Source organism: Pichia membranifaciens (genome assembly GCF_001661235.1).
Source record: "Pichia membranifaciens NRRL Y-2026 unplaced genomic scaffold PICMEscaffold_6, whole genome shotgun sequence".
In the NCBI taxonomy this organism is placed as follows: Eukaryota; Fungi; Ascomycota; class Pichiomycetes; order Pichiales; family Pichiaceae; genus Pichia; species Pichia membranifaciens.
In genome coordinates, this window is record NW_017566987.1 from 328,607 (window position 1) to 355,662 (window position 27,056).

Consider the following 27,056-nt stretch of genomic DNA (forward strand, 5'->3'; position numbering starts at 1 on the left):
GAACACGGCGTAATTAGACAACATGTACAAACACTTTATCTAATCTTCTCGTTTCACAACCTTGAAATAGTTCCTCGATACATGTCTGCCTTTTCCTAGTTCGTCGCATCGAATTTTTTCCCCATGACCGCCGCGGCAACCCTCCCTTCTTCCCCCAGTAATTTTTCTCCGGGGGGAAAATTCGTTTCCCTCGGTTGGGCCAGCGAGATCGAGGGGGGCCGGCAAAAAAGGCCGGTGGAAAGTTCTCCCGGCGGGAAGAAAATGCCACGCCGACCAAAATTTTGAGCAGACCGGGGGGGAAAGAGAAACGGCCGGTATTTTTCGTGGGAAAATGTCCTTAAGGTTGTAGTACACTTGCAAAGGACTACTAGTTATAAGTGATTAGTTACAGATAGGGAAGTGGGAGCTAGTTCTCGTACTGCAGCTTCCGTCTTCCGACTAGAGACCCGGTATGCAGCATGTTTAAAGGCTTGCTCATGCAAGAGTTAATCTTCAGGCCGTCAGGTCTCCGTTTTCCGAACCCACCTCCACCCGGCGTCTCGATTCTAATTCTGTCGCCGACATCCACATTCACCGAGTTTCTTCCCCCAATATTCACCACGTTTTTTCCCACTACATTACCGTCGGAGTCCTTGATGTTTCTGATCCACAAGTTCAGCCCCCTTCTGCCATCTTCTCCGCCGTTGACCCCATGAGGCGCAATAACTCTTCTCTCCGACAAAATTGAGGCACAAACCTTCTCTCTGAACTCAACTTCTCTAACAACACCATCACCACCTTTGAACTCACCATTACCCCCAGTGCCAGCATTGATTGAGAACTCGGCCAACATAACAGGATACCTTTTCTCAAAAACCTCAGCATCGGTGATTCTGGTGTTGGTCATGTTTGTATGAACCCCGGATACCCCATTCCATGTTGAAGAAGCACCGTGTCCACCAGCTATAGTTTCATAATAACCAAAACCCTCGTTGTTTTCTCCTACCTCATTCTTGCCACCCTTGCCGAACGTAAAATTGTTACAGCAGCCTTGAGAGTCTGCCATCAGATTGAACGCCTTCAATATTGTGTCTGTGATTCTTTGGGATGTACAAACGTTACCACCAACCACAGCGCAAAATTCAGATGGAGAAAGTATACTCCTTTCTGCAACCTTAACTTTGATAGGTTCAAGACAGCCTTGGTTTAATGGAATATCCTCATTAACCATACATCTCAAAACATAAATTATGGCAGAATAGGTTATTGCCACAGGAGCATTGAGATTATTATATGACTGCGGTGAAGAATTTGCGAAATCGAATACCACCTTGTTGTCATCCGGATCCCTGTAAACCTCCAGGTCAATGTATGAGCCATCATCCATATAATCTCTGCAACTCAAAACATCATGGCTGTTGACAATTTTCTCTAGCATCCTCGCAACTGTGGAAGCAGCGTTGTCTTGAATAGCCTTCATGTACATTAAAAGAGTTTCAACTCCAAATTCTGCAATCAATGCTCTGATTAGTGCAATTCCCTTCCTGTTGGCAGCTATCTGAGCTTTGACATCTGAAATATTATCAGACAGTCTTCTAGTGCCAGAGCAGCCTGGGTATTTTGCAGGGATATCAACCAAAATTTTCTTAAGCATGTCAATCTGAAATTCACCCTCAGTTACCAACAGTTCGGAATAAAAAGCGGCACCTTCTTGCCACAATTCTGTCGATGAAGGTGGCATCGATCCAGGTAGAATACCACCAATATCTGCATGGTGTGCCCTTGAAGCGGTAACAAACAGCATCTTACCATCTTGAAACACAGGAGTGATGATCGTTATATCCGGCAAATGAGTACCGCCAGTTGATGGATGGTTAGTTATTAAGACGTCACCTTCTTTGAGTTTACCTTTGTGGATTTTCAGCTGAGATTTTATACATGTTGACATAGAGCCAAGATGAACAGGCACATGGGGAGCATTTGCCACAAGGTTACCATTGCTATCAAATAAAGCACACGAAAAATCCAATCTTTCCTTAACGTTAACCGAAACTGATGTCTTTTGCAAAGATACACCCATCTGGTCAGCAATATCTGTAAACCTATGACCAAACACTGATAGCATAACTGGATTGATGCCATTGTTGATTGGCTTAGTATTACCATGCCCATTTTTTTTTTGAATTTTCACAACAATATGTGATTTTAAAATTAAGGCATGACAATGAGGAGGGACAACATTTGTCTGAGTATCATCTGCAATAATAGAAGGACCATCAACTTTTGTACCAATATCCAACTTTTCTAGTCTAAAAACTTTTGTTTCTTGAAACTGAGAGTCCCAAAAACACATTTTTAGAAATTCGACTTTACCTTTACCTACGGTTCTGATTAAATTGTCATTTTCAAGCGCATTTATTTGATCATCAATGTTTTCTTGAACTCTGATATTGGTTTTACCAATGGCTCTTACTCTAATATTGTCAACAGCTATATCTTTCTCAAATGAGAAGCCAAATTCTTTTTCATGCAATTCACGAAAATGATCTCCAAAATCCCACGAGTTTCCTTTTCTTACCATGATTGAAGATTCAGTACCAATATATCTCATATTCAGATAGAGCTCATATTCAACGTTATTTTCGTCGAAACCCTGATTTGACAAAGAAACAAATGCTCTGTTCTTCAAGTGATCAAACTTTTGCATAAAAACTTTTTTGTTGTCAGTGTTTAAAACGTAAGATGCAGGTTCTTGAATATCTTCAACAACATCAGCCAAGGCCATTCCGTAAGCAGAAAGAACAGAAGAATATCTATGGATTAACACCGTATCAATTCCAAGTGCTTGGGAAATGGCACATGCACTTTGACCTCCTGCGCCACCAAAAGAAACCAATCTGTGCTTATTGAGGGAATGACCTCTAGATTCAGTCAATTGTCTGATAGGCCCTGCCATAGTTTCATTGGCTACTTCCAGAAATCCTTGGGCAACTTGATATATACTCATTGGAATAGAATCAGGATGTGCTAGGTTGATTTCTTCAGTCAGTTCTTTGAATTTTTTTTCAGTGATGTCGATATCTAAACCTTCATCTTCATTAGGACCAAAAATCTTTGGGAAATATTCAGGAAGTAGTCTTCCCAGAATCAAATTAGCGTCAGTCACAGTCAATGGACCTCCCTTCCTATAACAAGCTGGACCAGGATGGGATGAAGCAGATCCGGGGCCGACATGCATCAACCCATTTTTGAATGACAATATTGAGCCACCACCAGCCGCAACAGTATTTATGTCTAATTGGGGAGATTGAATAGTGACACCAGCAGTAGTAGTTTCAAACACATGATCTAATCTCCCTTCCCCGAACCTTGAGACATCAGTCGATGTACCGCCCATATCAAAACCGATCAGTGGAATATTGTTGTCAGTATTGAAGCAAGTTTTAGAATAGCCGACAACACCACCAGCGGGGCCAGACAAAATCGACTTTAACCCAGTGAAGCAGCCGGCATCAACCAACCCACCATCTGACTGCATGAAATGACACTTAACGCCATTAGGATTTTCTGCTGAGTAAAGGCCATTCATCAAGCCTTCCTGGAAACTTGCCAAATACTTTTTTATTTCTGGAGTCAAATAGGCATCAACTACAGCTGAGTTAGCCCTAGTAACGTATTTTATCATCGGGCTCAACACAGAAGACAATGAAATATGAGTAAAACCAATCTCTTTTGCAATATTACCAACAATCTTCTCGTGATCTGGGAAAGTATAGGAATGCATTAGACAAACAGCAATGGAACGAATTCCAGATGCATACAAAACTCGCAGGGTTGATTTGATTTCTTCGACGTCTGGCGCCTTGATGATTCTCACAGTTTCTGAAGATAAGCCCTCAACGAGATCTTTACCATTGGGTTTAGTGAACCCTTTGTTCGCATCTTCAGTGTAATCTTCCAAAGTAACTCTTTCATCAACTTCAACAACAGTTTCAAAAAGAGTATCTGATTTGGCACATGATAAATCAAAGATTTTAGGTCTTGATTGATTACCAATGTTGAGGATGTCTCTGAATCCCTTAGTGGTGACCAAAGCGCATCTTGATCCCTTCCGCTCCAATAGGGCATTGGTTGCCACTGTAGTTCCAAGTCTTAAGTATGCAACCCTAGAAGTATCTAGACTACTACCTCTATCTTGCTTTTCACCAGTTAATTTCTCAAGTAATCTTCTGATACCTTCCAAGTTTGAGTCGGAGTAGTTTTGAGGATCGACGGAGAGCAATTTGATGAGAACATCATCCTCTTGCCTGCCTGTTCCAGGATTACCTATGCAGTCGGTAAAAGTTCCACCTCTATCTATTGCTATCTGGATGCTGGACATGTTAGTGTGGATGGTATTGTTACTTTTTGGAAGCATTTACTTCTAGCTGAGCCGTATATATTTCTACATCCTTTCTGACGAGGTTGATGAAAAGGGTACACAAGACGGTGTTCACTTTCATTTATAGTTCACATGGTTTTACTTGTACTCTGGAATGTTACAATTCCAAAAAATGTGTTGACGTGAGGTTGTGAGTTAGTGAAATTCTTGCATTACCCGAGAAGGCTTTTCAATTCCCGTCGAGGTTAAGGTCGGCAAAATAAAAAGGCCGTGTGGGAAAAAAAGGACGGACAATCAACTTCCGTTGTAGTGAGGGGTGAGAGAAAATGTCAAAAATCAATCTCCGAAAAATGTGACATACCCTGGCATTGTAAATATAACTTAGATCTTATAAAGTAGTGCTTATTAATAGATTACAAGCTACGAATAGTTGAGTGAGGGAATCAGACTTTCGTCAAGATCTTGCATGTCTCTGTCATGAACCGGTTTGGTGCCAGAAATTGGCATATCAGAAGCGTTGATCCTGCCTGAACCGGGCATGTGGTGGCCTAGGGCATTACCGCCTTTGAAAAGTGAACTAAAAGACTCGTAGGCACTTCTAGCCAAGCCCCATGAAGCAGAACACTCTTTGAGGACTCTACCAAAGAATTCTATCATGGAGGTCCTCTGCAGAGGCATGTTAATCGCGTCAGGTAGCTTCTCCAGGATGGTGATGCTAAGTATGCAGAGGTAAACCATGTTTAACGATGCATATCGGAGACTGTGGTAGGTCTTAAAAGACATTATTGAATAGTACACATCCTCGATGGCACTCAAGCAAATGCTTCTGGGTGTTACTACATCGGCAGTGTAATCACTATGTTTGGAATCTATGAAGTCTCTGTTTATTGAGAGCAATATCGTGTAGTACTGGTAACGGAAAGACATGGGGTTTGGATTAAAGCCTGCAGTCTTCAACTCCGCCTTAGTCCAATAGAGCTGATCGATTAAGTTGTTTTTCCATTCCTGTACCTCAAGGTTAAAGTTGTGGAGATGATGAAGAGTTTGGAAATGGAAGCGGCCAGCCCTAGACGACTCGTAATGAATTTTTTCGTTGCATTTGTGGGCAAGCCTGTACAAACGATAAATTTGTTCAAGAGGGTGGGAAATGTTGGAGATTTTAGAGTTCTTCTCTATAGGATCGTAATAGAGAAAAAACTCTATTCCTGGGAGAGTAGGAAGATTTTCACTCTTTGGAATGGTGGCATTCAAGTACTCAAGGGTTGGAGACCTACCTAAGACAAAACTGATAAAATAATCTGCGACACGACAGCCCCAGTAAATCCTGCTTCTGACGTTGAGGTCATAGTCTGTTAGGTTTGACTTACTGCTCTGGGGCTCGTGGCTTGGCTGCAAATTCAATTCAAAGCCCATGTGTAACCCAATTCTAAAGGCGATTCCTGAAAGAATCCAAGCAGACAACGTTCTGCCTCTGCCCAAGTCGTAGAAAGCCAAACAAAGGAATGTCTGCACGGCGGTGATACTGTTGCAATCATCGGAGTTCAGTTTTTGAAAAAGTAAATACCTTGACCTATTGTAAAACTTATCGGATGAGTCGTACAAGACGCCCTTGTACATGAACACGTTGTCACCGAGATCTATGGCAGATCCACAGGCGCAAATGGCAAAGATGAGTTCCTCGTTGCAGTAGGGCAGAGACTCCTTTAAGTCCCCCTTGTCCCTAAAAAAGTCTGTCAAAAAAGACTCTCGGTAAATGTAAAGGTTGTATTCCATGTACTGCCACTTGAAGAAATTGGATATGTAGCTGAGAATGACGGGACAGTGAAAGTACTGGAACTCAAAAGAGGATGGCTTACTTTTTTTCTTTGTTTTGTCCTGCGGTGGCATATAAATTACCGGCTTGCCATATACAGAAATCTGGCCTGTTTCAAACTTTTCAATAACAAGCTCTACGTTGCTGGATGCTCCGGTAAGGCTGCTTTCTGTTTCGTGGTCGTTGATGCTGCCATCGCCGAGGTTGCTGTCGGCGCCAATATCAAAAGCTGCAAGCATTTGTTCTCTTGTATGAGAGTCTTTTATCTTCAGCTGTACAATAAAGTTCTGTAGGCGCATCACTTGCTGCCGCAAAGTATGCACGTAACTATTGTTAAACTTCTTCTTACGCAGGTCCTTCACGACAGGTTCGCATTCAATGTTGTGCTCGATGCAGTTCGAGCAGGGGTGTTCGCAGTTGCACTTGATCTGCACAGAAAACAGAGGACGCCAGTGTTAGTATGCGGTCCTTCGAAAAGGAGATGAAAAAGAGAGGAACTTACTTTCCGTTGCTTGCAAAACTTGCAACTGTGACAGCAAGAAGGGATTTCTCCTCAGAAATGTTAGTAGTGGTTCCGGAATTTACGATTAAACCCAGTGGGGTATACATACGACAGTAGTGTCTTCCGTCTTGTCGGCTTTGTCATCTTTACTGCGTGCGCTTCTGTTCTAAGAACTACGATTCCATCTTCTTCCTTCCTCCCATCTGTTCTCTATATTTTTTCAGTTTCTATCGTTTGATCTTGTCTTTCTCATCTCGCTCCGGAGAAAACAATAGGTTCGAGGGATGACAAACGGCATCGGGCCGGGACCGGAGGTTTTGCCAAAGCAGTAAAGACGGCCTTACGGGGGAGCAGCACTTGCAGACATAGCCAAATGCATACACACATACACATATACAAGTTGAATTATACTAGCATAAATGACTTTGAGGTGGAACGAGGCCTCGAAGGTGTGCAAGACCCTCCGTCTCGCCAACGGAAACTGATTCTCCGCCAGGCCCGCCAGCTGCGATAAGCGGTTCCGCCGCAGTGTCTTATCGTCCTCGAGAGTCCTCTGCCGAGGAACCAAAAACGGATATCGAGCTAGACGGAGCCGGGGGAGGGGGGGGTATATATACCTCTACTGATGTCTGAGGTGTAGCCTGGGAAATTTAATGGTAGAGTAGAGCAGACTAGGAGAGCCCAAACAGCCAAGACAGTTAGTCCAAGATAAAAGCGATTGAGATGTCATCTCATATGTCAAAAAACGACGTCGAGATCCAAGTGGAATCGATCCAGACACCGGTTCCACAGGACCTTGCTGCAGAGAAGAGGCTGGTGCACAAGTTTGATTGGCGGTTGATGCCCATGTTTGCCACAATGTACTTTTTCTCATCCTTGGACAGATCGAACATTGGAAATGCCAAGGTCGCCGGCATGGACATTGACTGTGGTATCACCGACGCTCAGTTTTCTACCATCGTCTCCGTTCTTTACGCCACGTACATCCCTGTCATGCTCCCCGGAGTCTGGCTCATGAAACAGTGCAAACGGCCTCGGTACTACCTTGCTGGAATGATGCTCTGCTGGTCGCTATGCTCTCTTTTCACCTTGTTCGCCAACAGCTACAGCTCTCTCTTGGCCTTACGACTCCTTCTTGGTCTTTTTGAAGGCTCCTACTTCAGCTGCATTGCCGTAATCACCACCGACTACTACTTCCCACATGAGTTAGGCAGAAGGACAGCGTACTTCTTTGCTTCCTCCAGCTTGGCAAGTGCTTTTGGAGGCCTTATCGGAACTGGTATCACTAAGATCAACAGCGGTCGGTTAGCGTCCTGGAAATACATTTTCCTAATCGAGGGCATTTTGTCATGTGTGGCTGTGGTCTGGCTTTTCTTTGGACTCCCAGACAACCCGACAAAGCTCATCAAGACTGAGGAGGAAAGAGAAGTGTTTGAAGACCGAGAACGTCGTAGGGCGTTCTACGTCGACCAAGGAGGGTTCGACATTAAGGAGGTCCGCTCCGCATTCACCGACCCGAAGACCATATTCTCCGTCATCATCCAGTTCACGCAAGATATCTGTCTCTACGGCTTCTCCACCTTTTTACCGTCGATTTTGAAATCCGGGATGGGCTTCTCTTCTTTGGAAGCACAATATTTGGGTGTGCCGGTATATCTCCTTGCAGGCCTGATCTTTTTGGCTGCTGCGGAGATCTCTGACAAGAAAAGAATGCGGGGGCCAATCATTGCATTCACCAACATCTTTGGAATCACAGGATATATCTTGTTGCTTGCTGTAGATAACAGTTCCGTCAAGTACTTCGCATGTTATCTCATCTGCTTCTCCATCTACACCGGTACTGGTATTAACGAGTCATGGATTTCTTCGAACACTTCTCCAAGGTACAAAAGATACACGGCCATTGGTATCAACCAGACCCTAGGAAATGTTTCCGGCGCAATCAGCCCTCAGGTATACAGAGCCCCTCCAAATTACACTCTTGGTCACGCATTCACCTTGGGCTGTTTGGTCGTTTCCACACTCTGCTCTCTTACGTGTTCATGGATGTTGCACAAAAGAAACGTCCATAACAAAAGAGTTTTAGAGACAGGCATTGACGACCGTAAGCTCAAAAGAACAGTTGGTGACGATGCACCAGAATTTAAGTTCATCATCTGATGGCCAAGTCAAGTGTAGTTATATTTTCTTTATCTCCTGCTATTTCTTTTACTTCTTCTTCAACTTCTGTTACTTTTGTATACTTTATTTCGGCCAATAGAACTAATAGAGAATGATTATCTATAAATTATACTTCCATCTACAAACAGCAAATTTCCGAGTCCTTGATATCCAGAACAAGCATGTGTCCCGGGACATGGGCGAAAATATAATCATCGTTGGCAGAATGTTTGCCGGCCTGCTGAGCTGCAACCTGTGTGGTGACGCCGCAAGCCCAAAAAACGGGGATTTCGTCGTCTTCAATTCGACATGGGCTACCAAACTCCGGCAGCAACAGATCTTTAATCCCCAACCGCTCTACAGCGTCGTACCCCCAGTCAATGGGTTCTCCGTGAGTCTTGCGGAACTCTCTCGTAACCAACCTGACCTTCTCCACGTCTGTAGCTTTGTATGGCCTCATGCTCACAACATAGGGACACCGGGTGAATACACCAGCCGGGTTGAGCATCTTCGTTGTGAGATACATCGACACGTTGCTCTTTTCCAGCACATTTCGTGGCGCCAGTCCTTCACTGATCAAAGCCGCCTCGAAGGAAAAAGAGCAGCCAATGAGGAATCCAATATGACTGTCGAGATCCCAGCAGTCTGCAACAGAACTTGCTTCTCTAATCAAGTTTCCCTGCTTGTACACGCCGTATTTAGGCAGATCAGTTCTCAGATCGAAGTCTTCGTCGTCGATTACTAATCGGTTGTCAACTTTGTTGGGGGAGCCCAGCTTCGTCATTGCAATCAGCGGACAAGCCACAGGGTTTCTGGCACACAAGTCTGCAAAATCGTTTGCAATCTCCTTTGGCAAAACCAGAACATTTGCCTGGGCATAGCCGGGGACACAGCCGCTGGTGTGACCCCAAAAGCTATTTTCTTTGCACAATCTTCTAAATTCCGAAGGACTTATATCTACCGTCATCCTAACGAACGGAAGCAATCACAAGGAGAACAAGTTTCCACATAGCTTATCCGTGCATCGACCAACTGGTCCATCCAGCCATATAAATACATTTTTCTTTTTCCTTCATCAGTCTTCAATCACGGAGAATCTATGTCCGTCATTCAAGCCGTGCCGTCTATGTGCCCTCTTGTCTCCGCCTTCATGCTCTGTGAGCCTTTTCATCAGCCCTCAAAAGCTGTAAAGTGGGAATCACTTTATTCAGCAAGTTAATGAACCTCTGATCTTCACCTCCGGCTTCTCCAACCTCCCATGTGGCCCAACAGCCTCAACCGTCTCAACAGATAAGAAACTGAAAGTTCCGGCGGTGCCCCGCCACCGGGCCGGGACGCGATAGCTGCGTTTCCGTCCTCGTTGCCGTTTTGACACCTCTGGAGCTCTTCTCTGCCTATTCTGCCTCCTTCTTCCTGCTCGGGTTCAAAGAGCAGACACGTTTCGGTGGCACTATCTTGGATAAGACACACAGACATTTCCAATACATTATGTTCAGATTGATTTCTCCTGCCTCTTTTGCCAAGCCTGGCGTCGGCGCCCGTCTCGGCAGCCCATTGCGAACTTTCATCCAGTCCCCAAGCCACCAAAAGAGACTGTTCTCGTTTGCACGTTTTGGCCAGCACACCGGCTCCACCGCTGCTGCCACTGCTGCAAGAAGCTTTAGAGGTAGCAGGGAGAGGCCTAACATGGCATTGACCCTCCTCGGCGTGTTGGGGGTCTCTTCCCTCTACTTGGGTGCTCACAAGCCGTTGTTGAATGACGCAGGCTATGCCAACGGACCGGTCTCCATCACCACTCCAGGCTCTCCTAACATATATTACGACAACAAGAAGCCTGTCTACGACGGGGCCTTTGGCGGCAGACTTAACTACCGCCAGGTCGCCCTAGGCTCGATGACCGGGTTGGTGATAGGGTACGCCGTGTCCAGGTTGAGCACGGTCTTATTTGTCTTTTCCATTTTTGCGTACTTGATCGGAATCTATCTCCGGAAGCAAGGTGTTGTGGTTGTCGATACTAAGGGACTTGTCAAGGGGGCTGTGAACAGCGTGTCCTGGGACGAGCTGTTGTTCGACCAGACCAGCTTCAGTGTTCCGTTCCTCTCGAGTTTCTGCATTGCTGCCGCCTTATAACTACTGGTGTTATTCTCTTCTCCTCTCCTCTCACGTTAATGATGTTGATTTACGCTTATGTTTCCGTTTATTTAGTACCTTTATTTAACTAGTTGAAAATAAAATGATATTTGAAATCATTGCCGGCTAGACTAGTCGAACTTCGTAAGCTCCTCAACCGCCCATTCGACCATCTCCTTGAACGCGGCCTCCTCGGAAGTCTCATCAATATCGTCAAGAACCTTCAGGTCATCTGTCACCGGCCCGTACTCGCTGACGTTGCTGTCTATCTCCCTCTTAAAGCCTTCAATCCTTGCAAGGAGCTCCTCGTTGGCGCCCTTGATCGCCTGTAGCTCCGTGTGGAGCAGTTCCAGCGACTTCTGTTTCTCCGTCACTATATACATCTTCGACAACTCCGACGGCGACAGTGCCGAGATATTTCTTCTCATGTCCTGCACGCCATCTCCTCCGCCCATCCTGCTCTCATGCTCGAACTTCTTTTTCCGCTTCTCTGCATTCTGAATCACCGTATCCAAGTCATCTAACTTCCCTTTAAGGCCCCGCTCGGTGAATATCTTCTGAAACTCGGCTTCCGCTCGTGTCTGCCACGACTTCAAGATCTGCTTACGCACGTAGTCCAGAACATGGTGGTCTATCTCTGGATAACACGACACGAACGTCTTCAGTGTGAGCTTTGATAACGTCTTCTGTAGGGCATATGAAAGCGCCGAATGAAGCGCCTCAAAACGTATATGTTCCCCCTGGCTCTCTATTTCCATTTCATCCGGTTGGATTCTCCTTGGCTTCGCCCAACTGCTGTAACCACATTCGAAAGCAGGGCCTGACGAGAAGCAAAAGCGTCCTGCAAAACATACACAACACAAAATAAAACACAGAATCATGTCGCGGTATCTTTCCGTTTTCATGTTGAAAAAAAAAAAAATTTTACTTATTATTCCCTCCTTATCTTCATCAAGCTTTTGATCCTTATAAGTCCTCTGTTGAACAGTGTTTAATAACAGAGAAAGTCTTAGCAAAATAGAAGAATGAAGCTAGTGGTAGCTTGCGAAGACACTGGTGCCATTAAGGTAGTGACTGCCCTACACGGGACAGATACATCCAAACCTGCAGACGATGCCTCTCCTGCACAGGCAGTTTCGATCACTACACATGCAGAGGGAAACACACGAAGAAGTAAGGTCCTGCAGTTGGTACATTCGAAGCATACGGGTAACATTATTGTTTCCCGATTGAATGGTGCAGTGGAAGTTTACGACACATCGAAACTTGAGCCTGCAGCAGAACCGCTAAAGGACGGTGCTGAAAAAAATGACAACAGCAGTGGAACAATCGATTTACTACAACTAGTCCAAGAAAATAAGAGTCTTATCCCACCATTCGAAAACAAAGATAGTGAAATTTTCATTGATCTGCTGTTGGATGATTCTGGACGTGTCATCGTGGCGACAAACAAGGGTTCTGTCTTTATTTGGGCAAGTGAGGATAAGATCAGCAACGAGCCATTAAAATTCACCCTTCCTTTGGATGCAAATGAAAGCATTGAATCACTTCAGATACATCCGGGTAAGGAGAATGTGGAATATATTGCTTATGGTGGAAAAGAGACCGATCTACGTGTGGTGAAGCTACCATCATTGGAAAAAACTAAAAAGCGGAAAAACCAGCCTGAAGTCATTTTCAAGGCTAAAAACCTTTCCAACTCTAGACTCGAGCTACGTGTGCCAATCCACATAAAAAAGATACTTTTTGACCAAACAAGTAGCCCAGACCACCTAAAAATCTACACATTCACACAGTGGGGAGATATGAGGTTTTACGATTCCGCACTTGGTCGCAAACCTAGATCTTCTGTGCTGGTATTGCCAAAAAAGGCTTCGATAATAAATGCCATCTGGTTGGACAGCAACTTAGTCCTATGTGACAATACGGGTGTAGTCGTGAAGGTCGACCCATCAACAGGCTCTCTCATGTCCAAGTTTAAGGGTCACATCGGTACCACACATGCCTTGGACAACTTTCAGAATTCCATACTAGCTACAACTGGTTCTGATCGTTATGTTCGTGCTTACGACAACGAAACCAGAGAATGCATAATTAAGGTGTTCGTCGGTACTCAGTCGAACGCAATAGCAATTATAGAAGACATCGAGTCTTGGAAGGGCAAAAGACAGCACAAGCATACATCAGGAGTGTCTGGGGAAGAAAGAATGTCTGGAGCAGGTAATGGTGAGAAGCGGGAAGAAGAAGAAGAAAGCAGTGACGAAGAAGAATTATGGAACAAGCTAGAATCTAATATAACCCAGAGAAGAAAGAGACGCCGGTTAGCCTTAGTATAAGCTCTTTGTACAATTTTTATATAGCCAGTATAATGTGACAATTCAATTTCATCTAATTAACTCAATGAATGGGTAAAAAAAGTTTGAAGCTGAAGAATATGATGCGATGATATCCTCCTTCCTCTCTTCAAGAGAGGAGAGAAAAAATACAACTCCGAAACGGGGAATTGAACCCCGGTCCCCCGCGTGACAAGCGGAAATTCTAGCCACTAAACTATTTCGGAAAGAATTGTTGTACTTTGCGCAAGCCCGGAATCGAACCGGGGGCTCAACGATGGCAACGTTGAATTTTACCACTAAACCACTTGCGCTTTGTTAAAACTTTACAAGCCTCATGCGCTAATATGTAAATCTTAATTGTAGTTTGTTTTTATTAAGTACAGGTATTTAGAAGGAGTGATACGTTGAAAGATCTTCTGAAGATTTCCAAATGTTTTTATGCGTATAATAATTATTTGTTAGAAAGGCTATTCTCCTCATTTCTGAATTTTCTGAGAGAATGTTCTGAGTGAAGCAGTTCATAATAAGAATAAACTTTACTCTTAACACGCAAAGCATTTTCTGGCGCAAGCAATGCCCGTGTAGCGTAATGGTTAACGCGTTTGACTTCTAATCAAAAGATTCTGGGTTCGACTCCCAGCATGGGTGCTGGCATTAGCTTACATTTTTTTTGCTATTGCTGCTATCTTCAATTTAGACATGCTTTATAATTAGACAAATTGTTGAATTTATTTATTTTTACATCCTTAATCTAAAAAATTGAGTTGACTAATTAACTGTACTACATCTCAGTAAGCTCCACCAGTACTTATAATATCTCTAACTTTGTCACACTCTCTTGACAATTGCTTACATCTCAGTTGAGCCTCCATTTCTCTCTTATTAAGACTCTCATAACTCAAATTGAGCTTCTCAATTGTAGCCTCAAGATGCTTGATTTCATCTTCCGAATGTTTCTTCGATCTTTCCAAATCTTTGTTCCGAATTTCAAGTTCCTTGATAGTTCTATTCAAGCTCTCAAGTTGATGAGTCTCGTTTCTTTGTAGGGACTTGGTCATAAAAAGTTTCTCGTCTAAATCATTGAAACGCTTAGACCAATGCAAATCTTGTGCTTTAATTTGTGCAGCATGCTTCCGTTCACTTTCATCAAGCTTGTTAATCAATCCATTATTGAACTTGGTCAATTCTTTATTCTCCTCTAGGGTCTTAGCATAATCGTTTTTCACGCTGTTAAGTTCTTCCGTAATTTGGCTATGTTTTGCCTTAAGATCTCTTAGCGAGTCGCTTAAACTTTCAATGTTCTGCTGTGATTTTTCAAGCTTTTCAACAAGTTGCTTAGCAAGAACTTCGTTGTTTGCATCATCTCTGACTTTGAGTAGATGCTGGTCAAATTGTATGGTCATCTCATTCAACTTATATTCAAGTGAGCGCTTAGAAGTTAACAAATCGTCACGTTCTCTCAATAAGTCCGCATTACTGACCTTCAATACACTTACTTGTTGAGATAGGTTCTGAACCTTAAGAATGTTTTCTTTCACTTCAGCAAGTAATGCTTCGTTTTTAGACATACAATCATTTAACGCTCTGGTTAGAACATTTTTCTCTTTAAAGAGTTCGTTATTGTTGAATTTGACGGATGTGATCTCTTTCTTACTTGTTTCCAACTGAAGGTTTAAACTTCTCAAAAGCTTGCTCATCTCAGTCTCTTTATTGAGACTCTTGACTATTTCTTGATTTAGTCTCTCAATTTCTGCTTCTTGATAGTCATTGCTGACAGATTTGACAGACTTCCTCAACTCTTCACTATTTTCTAGCCTATCTTTCAAGCTTTCATATTGTCCAGTGAGTTCATCAATTTGAAAGTTTTTATCTGAAATTTTCTTTTCCAAGTTTCTAATGGTCTCGCTCAAAAGTTGAACTTGTCCATCACTTTCTTCAAAATGTAACTCTGAGCGTCTCAGTTTCTCCTTAAAATGGGTTACGTCATCTTGCAGCCTTTGGCGTTCTCTGAGGGAGCTTTGCAATTCAACTTCTGCCTTAGACAATTTAGTATAATAATCTTCAGACCTATCTTTATATAGTTCAACGCTTGATGCTAAAGCCGAATTCTTCAACTGAATCGTTTTCAAGTTGCTTTTTAACTGTATAATTTCCTCCTCTTGTTCGAACCTACTACCATTTCCTTGTTCTAAGCGATTCAACTTGGTTTTCAATTCGTTTAATGCCGAGATAAGTCTCAAATTTTCGTGCTTCAGCTTCGTTTGCTCTTTATCATCCGCAACAAAGCTATTTTCAACGTTGGTAGAGTCATTGAGAACCTTTTCATTCCTACCTAGAGTATTTTCATTCTTTTTAAGCAAAATTCTTAAATCTTTTACTTGCTCTTTTAAATCAGAGATTTGGATCTGTGACATTTGAAATTTACTTTTATATTCCATTGCATCTGTATCCAATAAACTTAATACTCCAGAATCGCTGTTGGTATTGTCTCTAGAATTATTAAATTTACTTTTGTAATACATCAGATCTTTTTGTAGTTGAACATAATGATCCTGTAGTCTCTTATTTGCTTCTTTTTCAACCTCTAGTTTCTCCTTCAAATTCGAAGCCTCATCCCTATCGTCAAATATCTTAACGTTTTCATTACTGATATCGGTACTTTTGCCTGAAACTCTGAAGTTATCTAGCTGAGAAATTGAAGTGCCACCCTTCTTGAGAAGAGCTTTCAAGTTCCTGTTTTCGTACGATTCGGAAGCCAATCTAGTTCTTAATAACCTGACTTCTTCCCGTAGTTGATGGACTTCAGGACTTAATTCATGATTCTTCCTGTTTATTTCCATCTGATTCATATTTGCTTGCAGCGGGTTGATATTCTGTAACCTGAGCTTCAACTGAGCACTTCCCATTTCCAATGACTTTTTATCTTTAATGGCTCTTTCAGTTTCTAATCTCGCTTGTTGTAGCTTTAATTCCAAGTCAACAGCTGAACGCTTTTCAACTGCAAGCTCACTTTGCAAACCTTTGATAAGTGATTTCGTTTCCTCAAGCTCTTTGTCATATTGTTGGCGGCCTTTATTGAATTCAATTTCATCACTAACTTTTTGATCAAGAAGAGACTTTGCTTGTTGATACTCATGCTTAAGCTGCTTGAACTTTTTCTTGATTTTTTCAGATTGCTCATAAGCAAGACGGTTTGCTTCATAATCTTTGGTAGATTCATGAAGTTTCGAAAGCTCCTCTAAGGCTTTTGCATGCTCAGATTGTAAGCTAATCAAGGTTGACTTGTTCGTTTCAAAAAGATTTGATTTTGCCTCCCACTCTGATTTGAGTTTCCTACTTTCCCTGATAGCTTCATTCAACTTCACTTGTAAATCATCAATTTTTTTAACGGATTCTGTTTCTTTTATTCTCTTTTCTCTTTTCAAACTGGCTAATTCCATTTCTTTCTTATCAATAGAGCTTTTCAGGGATACAATCTCTTCTTTCAAAACAGGAATGATTTTGAGCTCAGATGCAATCTTACTCTCAAGCTTACTTTTAGCAACCTTGAGTTCTTCATTTTCAGTCTGCAAGTTTTCAATATTATCAACATTTGATTGGGATAAGTTTTCTATTGCTTTCTCTTTTTCCTCTAAAAGAACTGAGTTTTGCACTGAAAGCTGAGAGATTTCTGCAAGATCTTTTTCTAAGTTGACAATTCTATTCTTAGATTTATCAAGCTCGGTATCCTTTTTCGCAATCACACTTTTATGGGTCAACAACTCTTCATCCAATGCCTTCAACTTGGAAGCAGTAGAATCACGATCAGAAGCTTCCTCATTCAATTGATCTACTAATCCTTTTATAGTGTTTTCAAGTTTGGTTATTTTGTTAGAGTACTGAATTTCCATCATACCGGAATCATCCAGTCTCGGTTTGAAAGCCTTGATTAACTTGAACCATGGATCAGAATTATTTTCAGCATACTTTTGGAAATTGGTAATTAAAACTTGGGAAGCCCTAAATCTCTGAAGCTTCAATTGAAAATTTTTTCGGACTAGGCTACCTCTTGCAATTGAGTTAAAATTGCTGAATATTGCTGCAAGCTTTTCTTCTCTTTTTTTCTCTAATTTCGCAAGAACACCGTTTCTGAAAAACAGTTTGGTGAGGCCTATCTTGTAAACCTCGGGCTCTAAATCCAATCCATCTAAAATCAATTCGCAAGTTTGTTTATAGTCGCTATTATTTTTGATACCGCTAAATGAAATGTTTGACAAGAGACTGTAATGAGTTGCAAATGTTTTGAAGTCTATTCTATTTGGATAACCTGAACGTGCAATTCTAATACCTTCCAATACACCATTACAACGCAGCTGATGTAGAACGATTTTGTCGTTGAAGGTACCTGGCTTTTTCTCGTTGTTTGGCAATATACAACGAACAAAATGGGGATAAGTTTTTGAAAGCTGATCCATCAAAGATGTTAACTGTTCTTTATGACGTTTAGCTACCGTTCTGAACATGCCAGTTTTCTTCCTAGGAGAGCTATCTTTGACAGGAGAGTCGATAGCGTTGATCTCCAGAGACCCTAAGTTGAATAAATCACTAACAAATGTGTCATTTGAGTTGGCTAAGAGTTCAATCATTGAAGCGCTCAATGGATCCTTGTTCTTGTTCAGCCATCCATCAACTGAATAGTCAACATTTCCTGCATAGTGTTTTATGAGAAAACCATCTCTAAGCTTATTCGCTCTGAAAGGTAAGTTTGTCTTATCAATTTTGGAATCTTTGACTTCCAACTCTTTGAACAATTTTTCAATGAAAGATTTATCTGTACCTTTTGGAACAACACATTCTTCATTCAAGATTGAAAAAATGTTTGTTTTTCTTTTATCTGCATCTGTACCCTCTATTAACTCAATAGTTGGCTTTAACTCATTACCAAAGTCAATGTATTTCCAAGAAATCCCTTCCTTCATGTACTCACTTTGTTCTAAAACAAACATATGATGATTGAAGAACTGTTGCAACTTTTCATTTGTATAGTTGATGCATAACTGCTCAAATGAATTCTTGTCAAAAATTTCGAAACCTGCAATATCCAAAATCCCGATATAATTATCCAAGTTTTCGTCAAAAACATTATCCGAATCTGTCGATGATTTGAAGTTTTCATTGATTTTGTCAATCAGGTACTGGAACAGTTTTTCATAGAGCGATTTCGATAGCGCATCAATGGAAAATTTGGCTTGTATCGCAGTTCTCTGCTGATTGACTACCTCTTTGCCTATTTTTATCTTCGAGTTAAGAAATGATTTTTTAAAAGCTTGTGTAGGTATACCCAATAGCTGTGATGTTTCTTCTATCACTTTATCGGAGTCTTCTGACAGCACAGCTTGCTTTGTGTCATTACTCAAATTCTTGAAATGAATATTACCCAAATGTAAAATAATAGACAAGATTTTGAAAACACTGAAAATCTCATTTTCAGTGAAATTTATCACCTTGAAAGCCTTGACCAATTCTTGGAAACCCTGCTTGTCATCGATGCTGTCAATTGAACTCGTGAGCCCATTTTTTAAATATTCATAATCTTTGACGGAAGTTTGCGAAATAAGTAGCTTATCAAGCATTTTTTCAGAAGCACCCTTGAGCAATTGATAAAAGACATGGTAGTTTCTTTCTTTTGAGTCTTGCGAGATGACTCTTGATTTTTCCAACAAGTACCAATCGATATGTGCACCGGACAATTCTTTTTTTGCAATATCAATTTGAATCTTGATGAATTTTCCGAATCTTGAAGAATTCAAGTTTCTTACCGTTGTAGCATTACCAAAACTCTCCATAATCGGATTAGCTTGTAGAATCTGATTTTCTAGTATTAGCGCATTATCTTTATTGTTGTTATTCGTAGAGACTGAAAGGATGTACTGAATCACCTTTTTAGTGTTTTCTGTCTTACCTGCACCTGACTCACCGGTCACCAGGATACTCTGATCGTTCCTGTTGGCGATAAGATTTTCAAATGCTTTTTGGGCTGTACCGAATATGTGAGGCCTTAAACTTTCATCTTCGTCTGAGTTTGCCTGAGTGGAGTTTTCATCTTCCGCTTTCTCGTTTCTTTTCGAATAAATTCTGATGAAGTCGGGATTGTAGATGTTGATCATCTTGTACGGATTCACAGTGACAAGAAATAAACCGGAATATGTGTAGATCTTATCATCTTGGTATCGTATTTTTAGGTTATTGAGGACTGAAGGCTCATTAAGATAGGTCAAAGAGGCCATGTCATCGTAGCCGTCGAATCTTGAAGGATTTGATTTCTGTAACTCTTTTGCATTTACTTCCACGAGTCGGTCGGAATTAAGAAGTTTTACCCTGAATTTGTTGTCATCTCCTTCTATCTTATCGACTATCTCACCTTTTTCGAAAATGGAATCGGAAAGTTGATCACTCTTGGAGACCCAGACTTCTCCGTGGTACATTTCCATTCTGTGATTGTTGTCAATCTGTAAGTCGGTAGAAATAAAGAATCAACTCCGAGAGGAAAGAAAAGAAAAAAGAACCTTCTGTAAGATTTACGGACAGACCAAAGACTAATTACATATCGAACATATCTGTTTCTGCATGTGTGTGCAGAGAGATGCCAAATTGTTGTTGTTTATTGATCTCTCTGTGTGTGCTATGGAACCTGACATTTTTCCTGAATAAATGTTGTTTATCTTTTACCCTTTTAGGTGACATCAGCCTCAACTAAATTTGTAAAATTAGGCCGATCGGCGCAGAAAAGTTGTTAAAAAACTTCGCCTGAGAAGATCTTGATTCTACGGTGTCCCGTTTGCACGAGAGATAAGATAGGAAGGAGATGTATGAGAAATAAACAATATATTCTATTAAAAAAACATAAATAAAGAGTTGGAAAATGATAAAGGTGTCAAAGTGTAGACTGTAAGAGAAATAAATTAGGAAATAAAGAAATAAATATAGAAAACAAACATGCAGTTACGCATATATGAAATAATGTAGGCAGTAGCGGATACACAAAGTAATTGGATATCTGGGATATAGTTAGAAGACGCGAGGATTGAAAGGATGTTTTCCTTTTTCCAGTTACTTGAAACCTGCTGGCATTTCTTTGGCTGAGATGGGAGTGCTTGGTGTATGATGGATGGACGGATAGATAGATGGATGGATGGATGGATGGATGGATGGATGGATGGATGGATGGATGGATGGATGATGAAGACAGAGGGATTCTGGTTTTGGAATGGCAATGGGAAGAAATCAAGATGGATAACCAAGCTGTGACTTAGTATATAGATATTTATTATAGTATAAGACTATACCGACATTATTTAGAATAAGATTTTAACTAATTTTTTTTTTGAAGATTCAAACTTGAATGTAAAGATGGGTAAGATCAATCTATTGAGTGAATAATTCTTCCTTTAAATCGACACCTAACTCTTCTCTGACGGACTTCAAGTCTTCCAAGTAGGCTTGATATTGCTCTTTGTTTTCAACCTTGAATTTTAAGCCCTCGAAGACTCTGACAGCGGTGGCGTAATCGTTGACTCTTCTGCAAGCTCTCAAAGCCTTTTCAATGACGGCTGGTGGTGGGACCAAGTCGTAGGAGAAACAGTTGTTCAAGACTCTCTGGACTTCGAACAAGTCATAAGCTTCGTCGAATTCCTTTTCGTATCTGGTAGAGAATTCTTCAAAGGTTTCCTCGTGGTGGTCAGAGTACTTTCTGACGGCGGAGGAGACAAACAAGGACTTGTTCAAAAGTTGTTGTCTGGCTGGGACAATAGTCAATCTTGCGTTTTGTCTGATTGCAGCTCTGATGGTGTTGGCGAACATTTTGTGCTATTTATCTGTTTGTGTGTGGGGTTTGTGTGTCGGTTTAACAGACAATGAGACTTTCTGAAAAGGACAAGCAGGCAGGAATCTCGAGAAAACAGCAGAGAGGAAGTAGACACACCTAGACGGAGCACGAACAACTTTATTTTCACCTTGAGGAAAAGCTAGCAATAGCAGTTTGAAGGTGGTAACGCCAGTTTTTTTCCTCCCCCTCTCTCACTTCCTCTCTCTCTCTCCCTCCCTCACAGTGCAGTGGTTGTCCCATTGTGCCAGGCCGCTTTCCCCGTGGCACAACTGCGCACGCAGACGGGCTACTGCGCCACGCGCAGGCGACGTCTCCCGCTTTGTCTCTGCTACACACCACCGCTCCGCATGCTGCCAATGGTCTGTTTTCGCCACTGAGTCCTGACCCATTTCGCGCTTCCCATTGGCCAGTACACTCTGGGAGTAGGGATGGCAGCAGCTCAGAAAATGCATGCGCCACAAAGCAAAAAAGAACGGAGAAATATAGCGGTGCACGGATGACTTAAAAAGTACTTGGGTCACGTGCCAACCACTTGCCTTTTTTTCTCTTTTTTAACATTTTTGATTCAGCTTGTTGTGATTGCAGAGAGTACTCCGGCTAACCGTTTTCCAAGCTGGGCCACGTTTGCGTCAGACTTATCACCAATGGCCCCTGAGAGATCCAGTCCCTGCTGTTTCAATTGGATCATTTTGTTCAGCGAGTACTTGATTCCGCCAGAAGCTCGTATCTCTTGAGAAATTTGCAGCCTGTTCTCGAAGCTCGTCAGGTCTTTCTCGTTGTCCCATCCCGTGCCCGACGATCCTTTCCTCCTTAGCCAGTAAAGTATCGGTAACGAATACTTTCGTTCCTTCAAGTCGTGCGCAAAGACCTCCGTGTCCAGGCCTTCTGCGGCTGCATGCTCTTCATACTGCAAGTTTTCTAGGTCGTTCTTGATCTGGTAGATCATCCCAAGTATATCGCAGTACTGTTCAAGAAGACCAGTCACTGGGTCATTGTTTGGCCTTTTGGACCCGACCCTGCTTTCCTGCACACAGGCCATCACTCGCACCCCTAGCCTGAACAACTCGCCCGTCTTGCCGACTACCATCTGCAGGTACTCCTCTTCACTGGGACACTCCTTGGCATTTCGCCAACAGAGCTCCGTGCCCTGTCCAATATGCAACTTGATCATGCTGTCCACAAAAATCTTGCTGAGTCCTTCAACCGGCAACTCCATCAACTTCTCCCACGCCTTGAAATACATTAGGTTCCCAGCGTTGATTGTGTGAGCCACCCCGTATATGCGATGAGCACACGTTTTGCCCCGGCGAACCGTTCCGTCGTCCTCCACGTCATCCACAAGTAAACTGGAGTTGTGTAGAATGTCGATGAAATCCTGTATGATTTCCAACTCCTCCACTGATACACAGTAGTAGATATTGAAAACTTCGAGTAGGTGGTTTCGAAATCCCTTGCCCCTTGTCTGCGTTTTCAAATAGGTGTACGGCTGGATAATCTCTTCAAAATTAACATTTCGCTTATCCTCTTCAGCCATGACTTTATATCCTTCTTATACTCTTTATCTGATTGTTTTTTGCCTTTACTATCACTCCAAACTACATTCAAATCATTAGGCTCAGCCTAACTCAGCTATCTGAAATCATTCTCCTTCTCCCACTATGATAAATTTTCTACAAGAATACAGCTTACGTAACATATTGTTATTTTTGCCTTTCAGACATGTTTCGGGCTTACCTATGCCCCCGAAAAAACATGGTGTTCTTTCTCTGCTTATTCTTCTGTGTATGCCTTATGAGGTGAGCTCATCGATTCTGGTAATATACACGGCCCCCACTCATAACACATAACTAAGTAGCGACACTATCACAATGGAGGCAATGCCATTTCAATGGTTGCAGTCAATACCCCCAGTGACACGGACATATGTGGCATGTTCCACTGCCCTCTCCTTGGCCGACTACATGGGCTACATAAAAGTGTCTGATATTTTTTTGAGTCCAAACAGCTCATTTGGGTTAAATCAATTGTGGCGAATACTTTTGAATACAGCATATAACGGAACGTTCTCTTTTGAATTTTGCACAAGGTTGTACCTTTTCACAAGCTACTCAAATTGGGTGGAGACTTACGTAAATTCTCCACGACATTACATTTGGACGCTTTTTGTCCTTATTTTTATGATCAACCTGTATTCAGCCTTCATCAAGAACTTGGGCTTGATTGGACCTGTTTTGAAAGATACGTTATTGTGTATATGGTCCAGAAAACAAAGCGATGATGAGGTTTTCTTTTTCATCATATCCCTGAAGGTTCGTTGGTTACCTTGGGCCACGTATCTTCTCGACTCATCCATTAATTACAGAGAAGACCCTAAAAGGTTTATTGCGGGACCAGCAGGATTAATTATTGGTCATTGTTTTTGGTTTATAAACGAGGAACTGCCAAGATTGCATGGCAACAAATCTTTCTTGAGACCAGTATGGGAGTGGGAAATCTTCAACCTAGAAACCATAAAACCCGAGGAAAATGGATTAGAAGAAACGACAGAGACCGGTCAAATGGATTTGGCCCAAGTCGATTTACAAGACCATCAAGGGGAAAATCAACTTGAAGAAAATCTCGAAGGCCATCTCCGAGAGATGCCACTACAACATGCAGAAGTCGTTGACGATCATGATCACCCGAACTACGGCAGGGAAACACGCGATACCTTGCACCAACGTAACCAATAACGATACGATACTTTTTATGTTATCTTTCCCATGTGTAAAGAAATATATAACTCGAAGAAACTTTTATGAATAGCTAATGCCATTGGAATAGGCTTCCCCCTCTCATTGCATCAGAGATTTTCAGGCTTTTTCATGGTTGAAATTCCTGATTGTCGTAAAATCCACCAGCTTTAGCCCGCTGAATGCATTCTCCTCGTTAGCAGCTGAATATTTCTCAGCTCCATTTGATACTTCCTCCAACATTTTTTGCAACTCCGTATCACCCGCTGCTTTCATTAGATTTATTTTGGTATACTTCCCTGAAATATCTTTGACACTCCCAGAGTCTTTTTCTGTTTTCACCTCTATCGCTTGACTTTCTTTCTGCTGGTACTTCTGCTTGTTCAAATTATCCCTTTGCGTGCTTGTTATCTCATGTGTTTGCAATCTACATTCATTCTCAAAGAGTACTGCATTTCCATACCCCTCTGCTTGCAATCGTTCATTGAAATAGTCCCAGAACATCAACTCCTTGTTCTTGTCGACAATCTCGCCCAAAACCTTTTTCAGCGTCTTATCATCAGAAAGTTTAGGGGCCCTTATGTTTCCATATTTGCGTATTTTCTCGTAGGTTTGGGCCATCTCTGCTTTCTCTGATTCTGTTAATTTTCCTTCCAGGAGACGCTGTCGTACTGGGTTGTAGTGAGTCACGTTACTGATCTTCGCTTTGTTTGTTCCGTCTATTCTAATCCTCAGCGCATTATCGGCCGAGCGATCGTCCTTCTGGCTCACGTAGTCATTGTACGTTACAGGACCTCGAGGCTTTGCCACCAGTGACATGTTGATTAGCTTTTGCAACCGTTGCAACTGCTCGACCTTATACGCTGGAAGTTTCTTTCCTTTAGTGTCTACACTGGCAGATCTGAATATTTCACTTTTGATAATATCGCTGTCAGTCTTTATGTTTCTTCCGTTAGACAAGTCTTCATCTCCTAACTTGAATTTGGAGTGCCGACTGCCTCTTTCTGCTTTCTTGGGATGTTTAAAGACCTTTTTAGGCTTTAACGCTTTATCAAAGCTGCTTGCTGTCTTATCTACGTCCAAATTGTAGCTAGAGGAAGCAGCAATTTCTCCTCCATTGTGTAACTGCGAAAATGGAACTGCCACTTCTCCTGACTCTTTTTTCGGAGCGTTCCTGCTGCGTGTGATTGCCATTGCTGTAACTCACTACCTTCTTCAATAGCATCTTCTCTTCTGCCTTATCTGCTGCCCGATTTCTTTGTATCCTGAAGAAAGAAAGATTTTTTCTTTTCACTAATCGGGGAAACTCGTGTTTCACCGCGACAGAAGACCGGTTGCATCCACTCTCGGTAATATTTATGCATGAGGATATTATCCCCCTCCTGTACGGCAAATGTTTTATTGGTCTAAATCAGAAAATCTAGAATATTGCCATTTGTGTAGATCTCACCCTTATCTGCTCTTTAATTTGCCGAGACAGAAGCATTTAGCAGTGCTTTGAAATAGGAAAGGGAAGGCCTAATGAAAAGGGAGCATGCAGGTAGATAGGCAGACCATGCAGACCATGCAGACCACAGGCTCGCAAATAATCGAGAAAGCGGGCAAGGGAGCAGGTGGAGGTGGGGAAGCCAAATTTGCCAGGCAGTCAAGTACTGAACAGTGGTAACAACAACACTTTTCATTTCTCCTATGGCACCGGCAGCAATAGTGTAGGCAACACTCCGTACTTGTTTTTGTAGGAAACACCGAACCTTGGGAGGATCAAGCGGTTGGGCTTGTTGGAGCCAGCATTGGCCTATATCGACTTGACGAAATAACGAGAAGAAGCGTACGGCCGGATGCAGATCTCTAATACGAAGACGACACAGTATGCCCCTTCGCACAGCGAGAACTTTCGTACCGACAGTGACGAATTAGTCAAACTAAAGTGGGTACTACACGAAAGGATCGATAAGGCGTACACAAGGATCGTCGAAACTCAAAAAACGTCCACTACAGAGAAAATCTTCTTTTCCATTTCTGTCTACATGATATTCTTCTTTGGTTATCTCATTGGCAATCACCCTCAGTATGTGCACGTTGCATACTCTATTCTGTTTCTGATTTTGATCCCACTAAGGATTATAACCTACCTTAAAACTGGCATGGGCTATTTTTTAGCAGATCTCTGCTATTTCGTGAACTACTTGCTGATTCTCTATATATGGGTTTTTCCACAGTCTCAAGTTCTTTTCATAACATGCTGCTCGTTTTCATGGGGGTCTCTGTCTTTTGCAGTCATTGCGTGGAGCAATAAGCTTGTTCTCCATAGCATTGAAAAGATAACAAACATTTTCATACACCTTCTACCAGGGGTTGCCATGTACGTCATCACACACCAGCTCCCATACGATTACAAGCTTACCAGGTTCAGTGGATCAATAAAGCTACAGCGTTGGGATATAATGTATGGTATTTTCAACACCTCAATACTCTACTTTGCGTGGCAATTGTGTTACCATTATTTTATCACAATCCGTAAGGCCGATAAGATTAAAAAAGGTAAGATGACATCTTTCGAGTATCTGAGAAAGGCTTTTGCAGAAAGACCAATAGGCAAGTTTGTCAATTCGTTACCTGAGCCTTTTCCAGTGGTTGCGTTTACAATCATCCAGTATGGTTTTCAGCTAATTACAATGTCTGTTTGTCCTTTCCTCTACTCCTACAAACACGTTTGCTCGCTTTTTGTTTCTTTTATTTTTCTGTGCGCAACCTACAATGGTGCAACGTATTATGTCGATTTCTATGGGAAGAAGTTCCAAAGAGAAGTAATGAAACTTCAGGAAGAAATTGAATTGTTACATTCAGCATCTGAGCATGATCATGAAAAAAGGGGAGAGTTGCAGAAAGATAAAAAAGTTTCTGATGATGGAATTTCTTGCACGGATATGCAAAGGCGAAGGATTGACTCGATCTCTGTGTCTGAGATTATATGATAGTCATTAAAGCCATTCAAACAGAAAACGTAGCTGTTTAGTTTCTTTTGGAGTTTGAAAATTGAGTAACGTTATATATACTTTTTTGAGCTTAGGTTTTGAGAGCGTGATGTACATTTATCCAGTACGTGAAATGATAATCGAAGAGAGCGTCGTGAACATAATAACAGCGTCTTCGATATAC

The 27,056-nt window shown here is 42.0% G+C and overlaps 11 protein-coding genes and 3 non-coding genes across 14 annotated transcripts; 6 read left to right on the forward strand and 8 right to left on the reverse strand.

The window, feature by feature from the left end:
- Positions 1-8: 8 nt before the first annotated feature.
- PICMEDRAFT_18098 (hypothetical protein) lies at positions 9-4,548 on the reverse strand. The gene has a single exon (XM_019161877.1). The coding sequence runs from the start codon at positions 4,358-4,360 to the stop codon at positions 407-409; it is 3,954 nt and encodes a 1,317-aa protein (XP_019015813.1). The 5' UTR covers positions 4,361-4,548; the 3' UTR covers positions 9-406.
- A 2,830-nt stretch (positions 4,549-7,378) lies between these two features.
- On the forward strand, positions 7,379-8,887 carry PICMEDRAFT_18101 (hypothetical protein). The gene has a single exon (XM_019161878.1). The coding sequence runs from the start codon at positions 7,399-7,401 to the stop codon at positions 8,833-8,835; it is 1,437 nt and encodes a 478-aa protein (XP_019015814.1). The 5' UTR covers positions 7,379-7,398; the 3' UTR covers positions 8,836-8,887.
- An 80-nt stretch (positions 8,888-8,967) lies between these two features.
- PICMEDRAFT_18102 (hypothetical protein) lies at positions 8,968-10,098 on the reverse strand. Its single transcript, XM_019161879.1, has one exon. It carries the CDS (start codon positions 9,800-9,802, stop codon positions 8,975-8,977), a length of 828 nt encoding a protein of 275 aa, XP_019015815.1. The 5' UTR covers positions 9,803-10,098; the 3' UTR covers positions 8,968-8,974.
- A 435-nt stretch (positions 10,099-10,533) lies between these two features.
- PICMEDRAFT_22326 (hypothetical protein) lies at positions 10,534-10,956 on the forward strand (the record flags this gene model as incomplete). Its single annotated transcript, XM_019162248.1, has 1 exon — positions 10,534-10,956. A coding segment is annotated over one exon (423 nt), but the record flags the coding sequence as incomplete, so codon positions are not given.
- A 140-nt stretch (positions 10,957-11,096) lies between these two features.
- Positions 11,097-11,723, reverse strand: PICMEDRAFT_74411 (hypothetical protein; the record flags this gene model as incomplete). The annotated part of the gene is made up of 1 exon (XM_019164762.1): positions 11,097-11,723. The coding sequence occupies one exon, from the start codon at positions 11,721-11,723 to the stop codon at positions 11,097-11,099; it is 627 nt and encodes a 208-aa protein (XP_019015817.1).
- Positions 11,724-11,990: 267 nt separating this feature from the next.
- PICMEDRAFT_74412 (hypothetical protein) lies at positions 11,991-13,301 on the forward strand (the record flags this gene model as incomplete). The annotated part of the gene is made up of 1 exon (XM_019164763.1): positions 11,991-13,301. One exon carries the CDS (start codon positions 11,991-11,993, stop codon positions 13,299-13,301), a length of 1,311 nt encoding a protein of 436 aa, XP_019015818.1.
- A 152-nt stretch (positions 13,302-13,453) lies between these two features.
- On the reverse strand, positions 13,454-13,525 carry PICMEDRAFT_t138. Its single transcript has one exon. It is a non-coding gene; the product is annotated as a tRNA-Asp (tRNA).
- Positions 13,526-13,541: 16 nt separating this feature from the next.
- On the reverse strand, positions 13,542-13,612 carry PICMEDRAFT_t137. The gene has a single exon. It is a non-coding gene; the product is annotated as a tRNA-Gly (tRNA).
- Positions 13,613-13,876: 264 nt separating this feature from the next.
- On the forward strand, positions 13,877-13,949 carry PICMEDRAFT_t132. Its single transcript has one exon. It is a non-coding gene; the product is annotated as a tRNA-Arg (tRNA).
- Positions 13,950-20,705: 6,756 nt separating this feature from the next.
- PICMEDRAFT_60358 (hypothetical protein) lies at positions 20,706-21,140 on the reverse strand (the record flags this gene model as incomplete). The annotated part of the gene is made up of 2 exons (XM_019163429.1): positions 20,706-21,030; positions 21,058-21,140. The coding sequence occupies 2 exons, from the start codon at positions 21,138-21,140 to the stop codon at positions 20,706-20,708; spliced, it is 408 nt and encodes a 135-aa protein (XP_019015819.1).
- Positions 21,141-21,958: 818 nt separating this feature from the next.
- Positions 21,959-22,660, reverse strand: PICMEDRAFT_22377 (hypothetical protein; the record flags this gene model as incomplete). The annotated part of the gene is made up of 1 exon (XM_019162252.1): positions 21,959-22,660. A coding segment is annotated over one exon (702 nt), but the record flags the coding sequence as incomplete, so codon positions are not given.
- A 373-nt stretch (positions 22,661-23,033) lies between these two features.
- Positions 23,034-23,897, forward strand: PICMEDRAFT_74416 (hypothetical protein; the record flags this gene model as incomplete). Its single annotated transcript, XM_019164764.1, has 1 exon — positions 23,034-23,897. One exon carries the CDS (start codon positions 23,034-23,036, stop codon positions 23,895-23,897), a length of 864 nt encoding a protein of 287 aa, XP_019015821.1.
- Positions 23,898-23,957: 60 nt separating this feature from the next.
- Positions 23,958-25,242, reverse strand: PICMEDRAFT_175568 (hypothetical protein). The gene has a single exon (XM_019161643.1). The coding sequence runs from the start codon at positions 25,089-25,091 to the stop codon at positions 24,018-24,020; it is 1,074 nt and encodes a 357-aa protein (XP_019015822.1). The 5' UTR covers positions 25,092-25,242; the 3' UTR covers positions 23,958-24,017.
- Positions 25,243-26,123: 881 nt separating this feature from the next.
- On the forward strand, positions 26,124-27,001 carry PICMEDRAFT_18109 (hypothetical protein). The gene has a single exon (XM_019161880.1). It carries the CDS (start codon positions 26,258-26,260, stop codon positions 26,870-26,872), a length of 615 nt encoding a protein of 204 aa, XP_019015823.1. The 5' UTR covers positions 26,124-26,257; the 3' UTR covers positions 26,873-27,001.
- Positions 27,002-27,056: the final 55 nt, after the last annotated feature.

Excerpts from the sequence above, each read along its gene's own strand:
- PICMEDRAFT_18098 (XM_019161877.1), bottom strand. The coding sequence starts at position 4,360 with ATGTCCAGCATCCAGATAGCAATAGATAGAGGTGGAACTTTTACCGAC.
- PICMEDRAFT_18101 (XM_019161878.1), top strand. The coding sequence starts at position 7,399 with ATGTCATCTCATATGTCAAAAAACGACGTCGAGATCCAAGTGGAATCG.
- PICMEDRAFT_18102 (XM_019161879.1), bottom strand. The coding sequence starts at position 9,802 with ATGACGGTAGATATAAGTCCTTCGGAATTTAGAAGATTGTGCAAAGAA.
- PICMEDRAFT_175568 (XM_019161643.1), bottom strand. The coding sequence starts at position 25,091 with ATGGCAATCACACGCAGCAGGAACGCTCCGAAAAAAGAGTCAGGAGAA.
- PICMEDRAFT_18109 (XM_019161880.1), top strand. The coding sequence starts at position 26,258 with ATGTACGTCATCACACACCAGCTCCCATACGATTACAAGCTTACCAGG.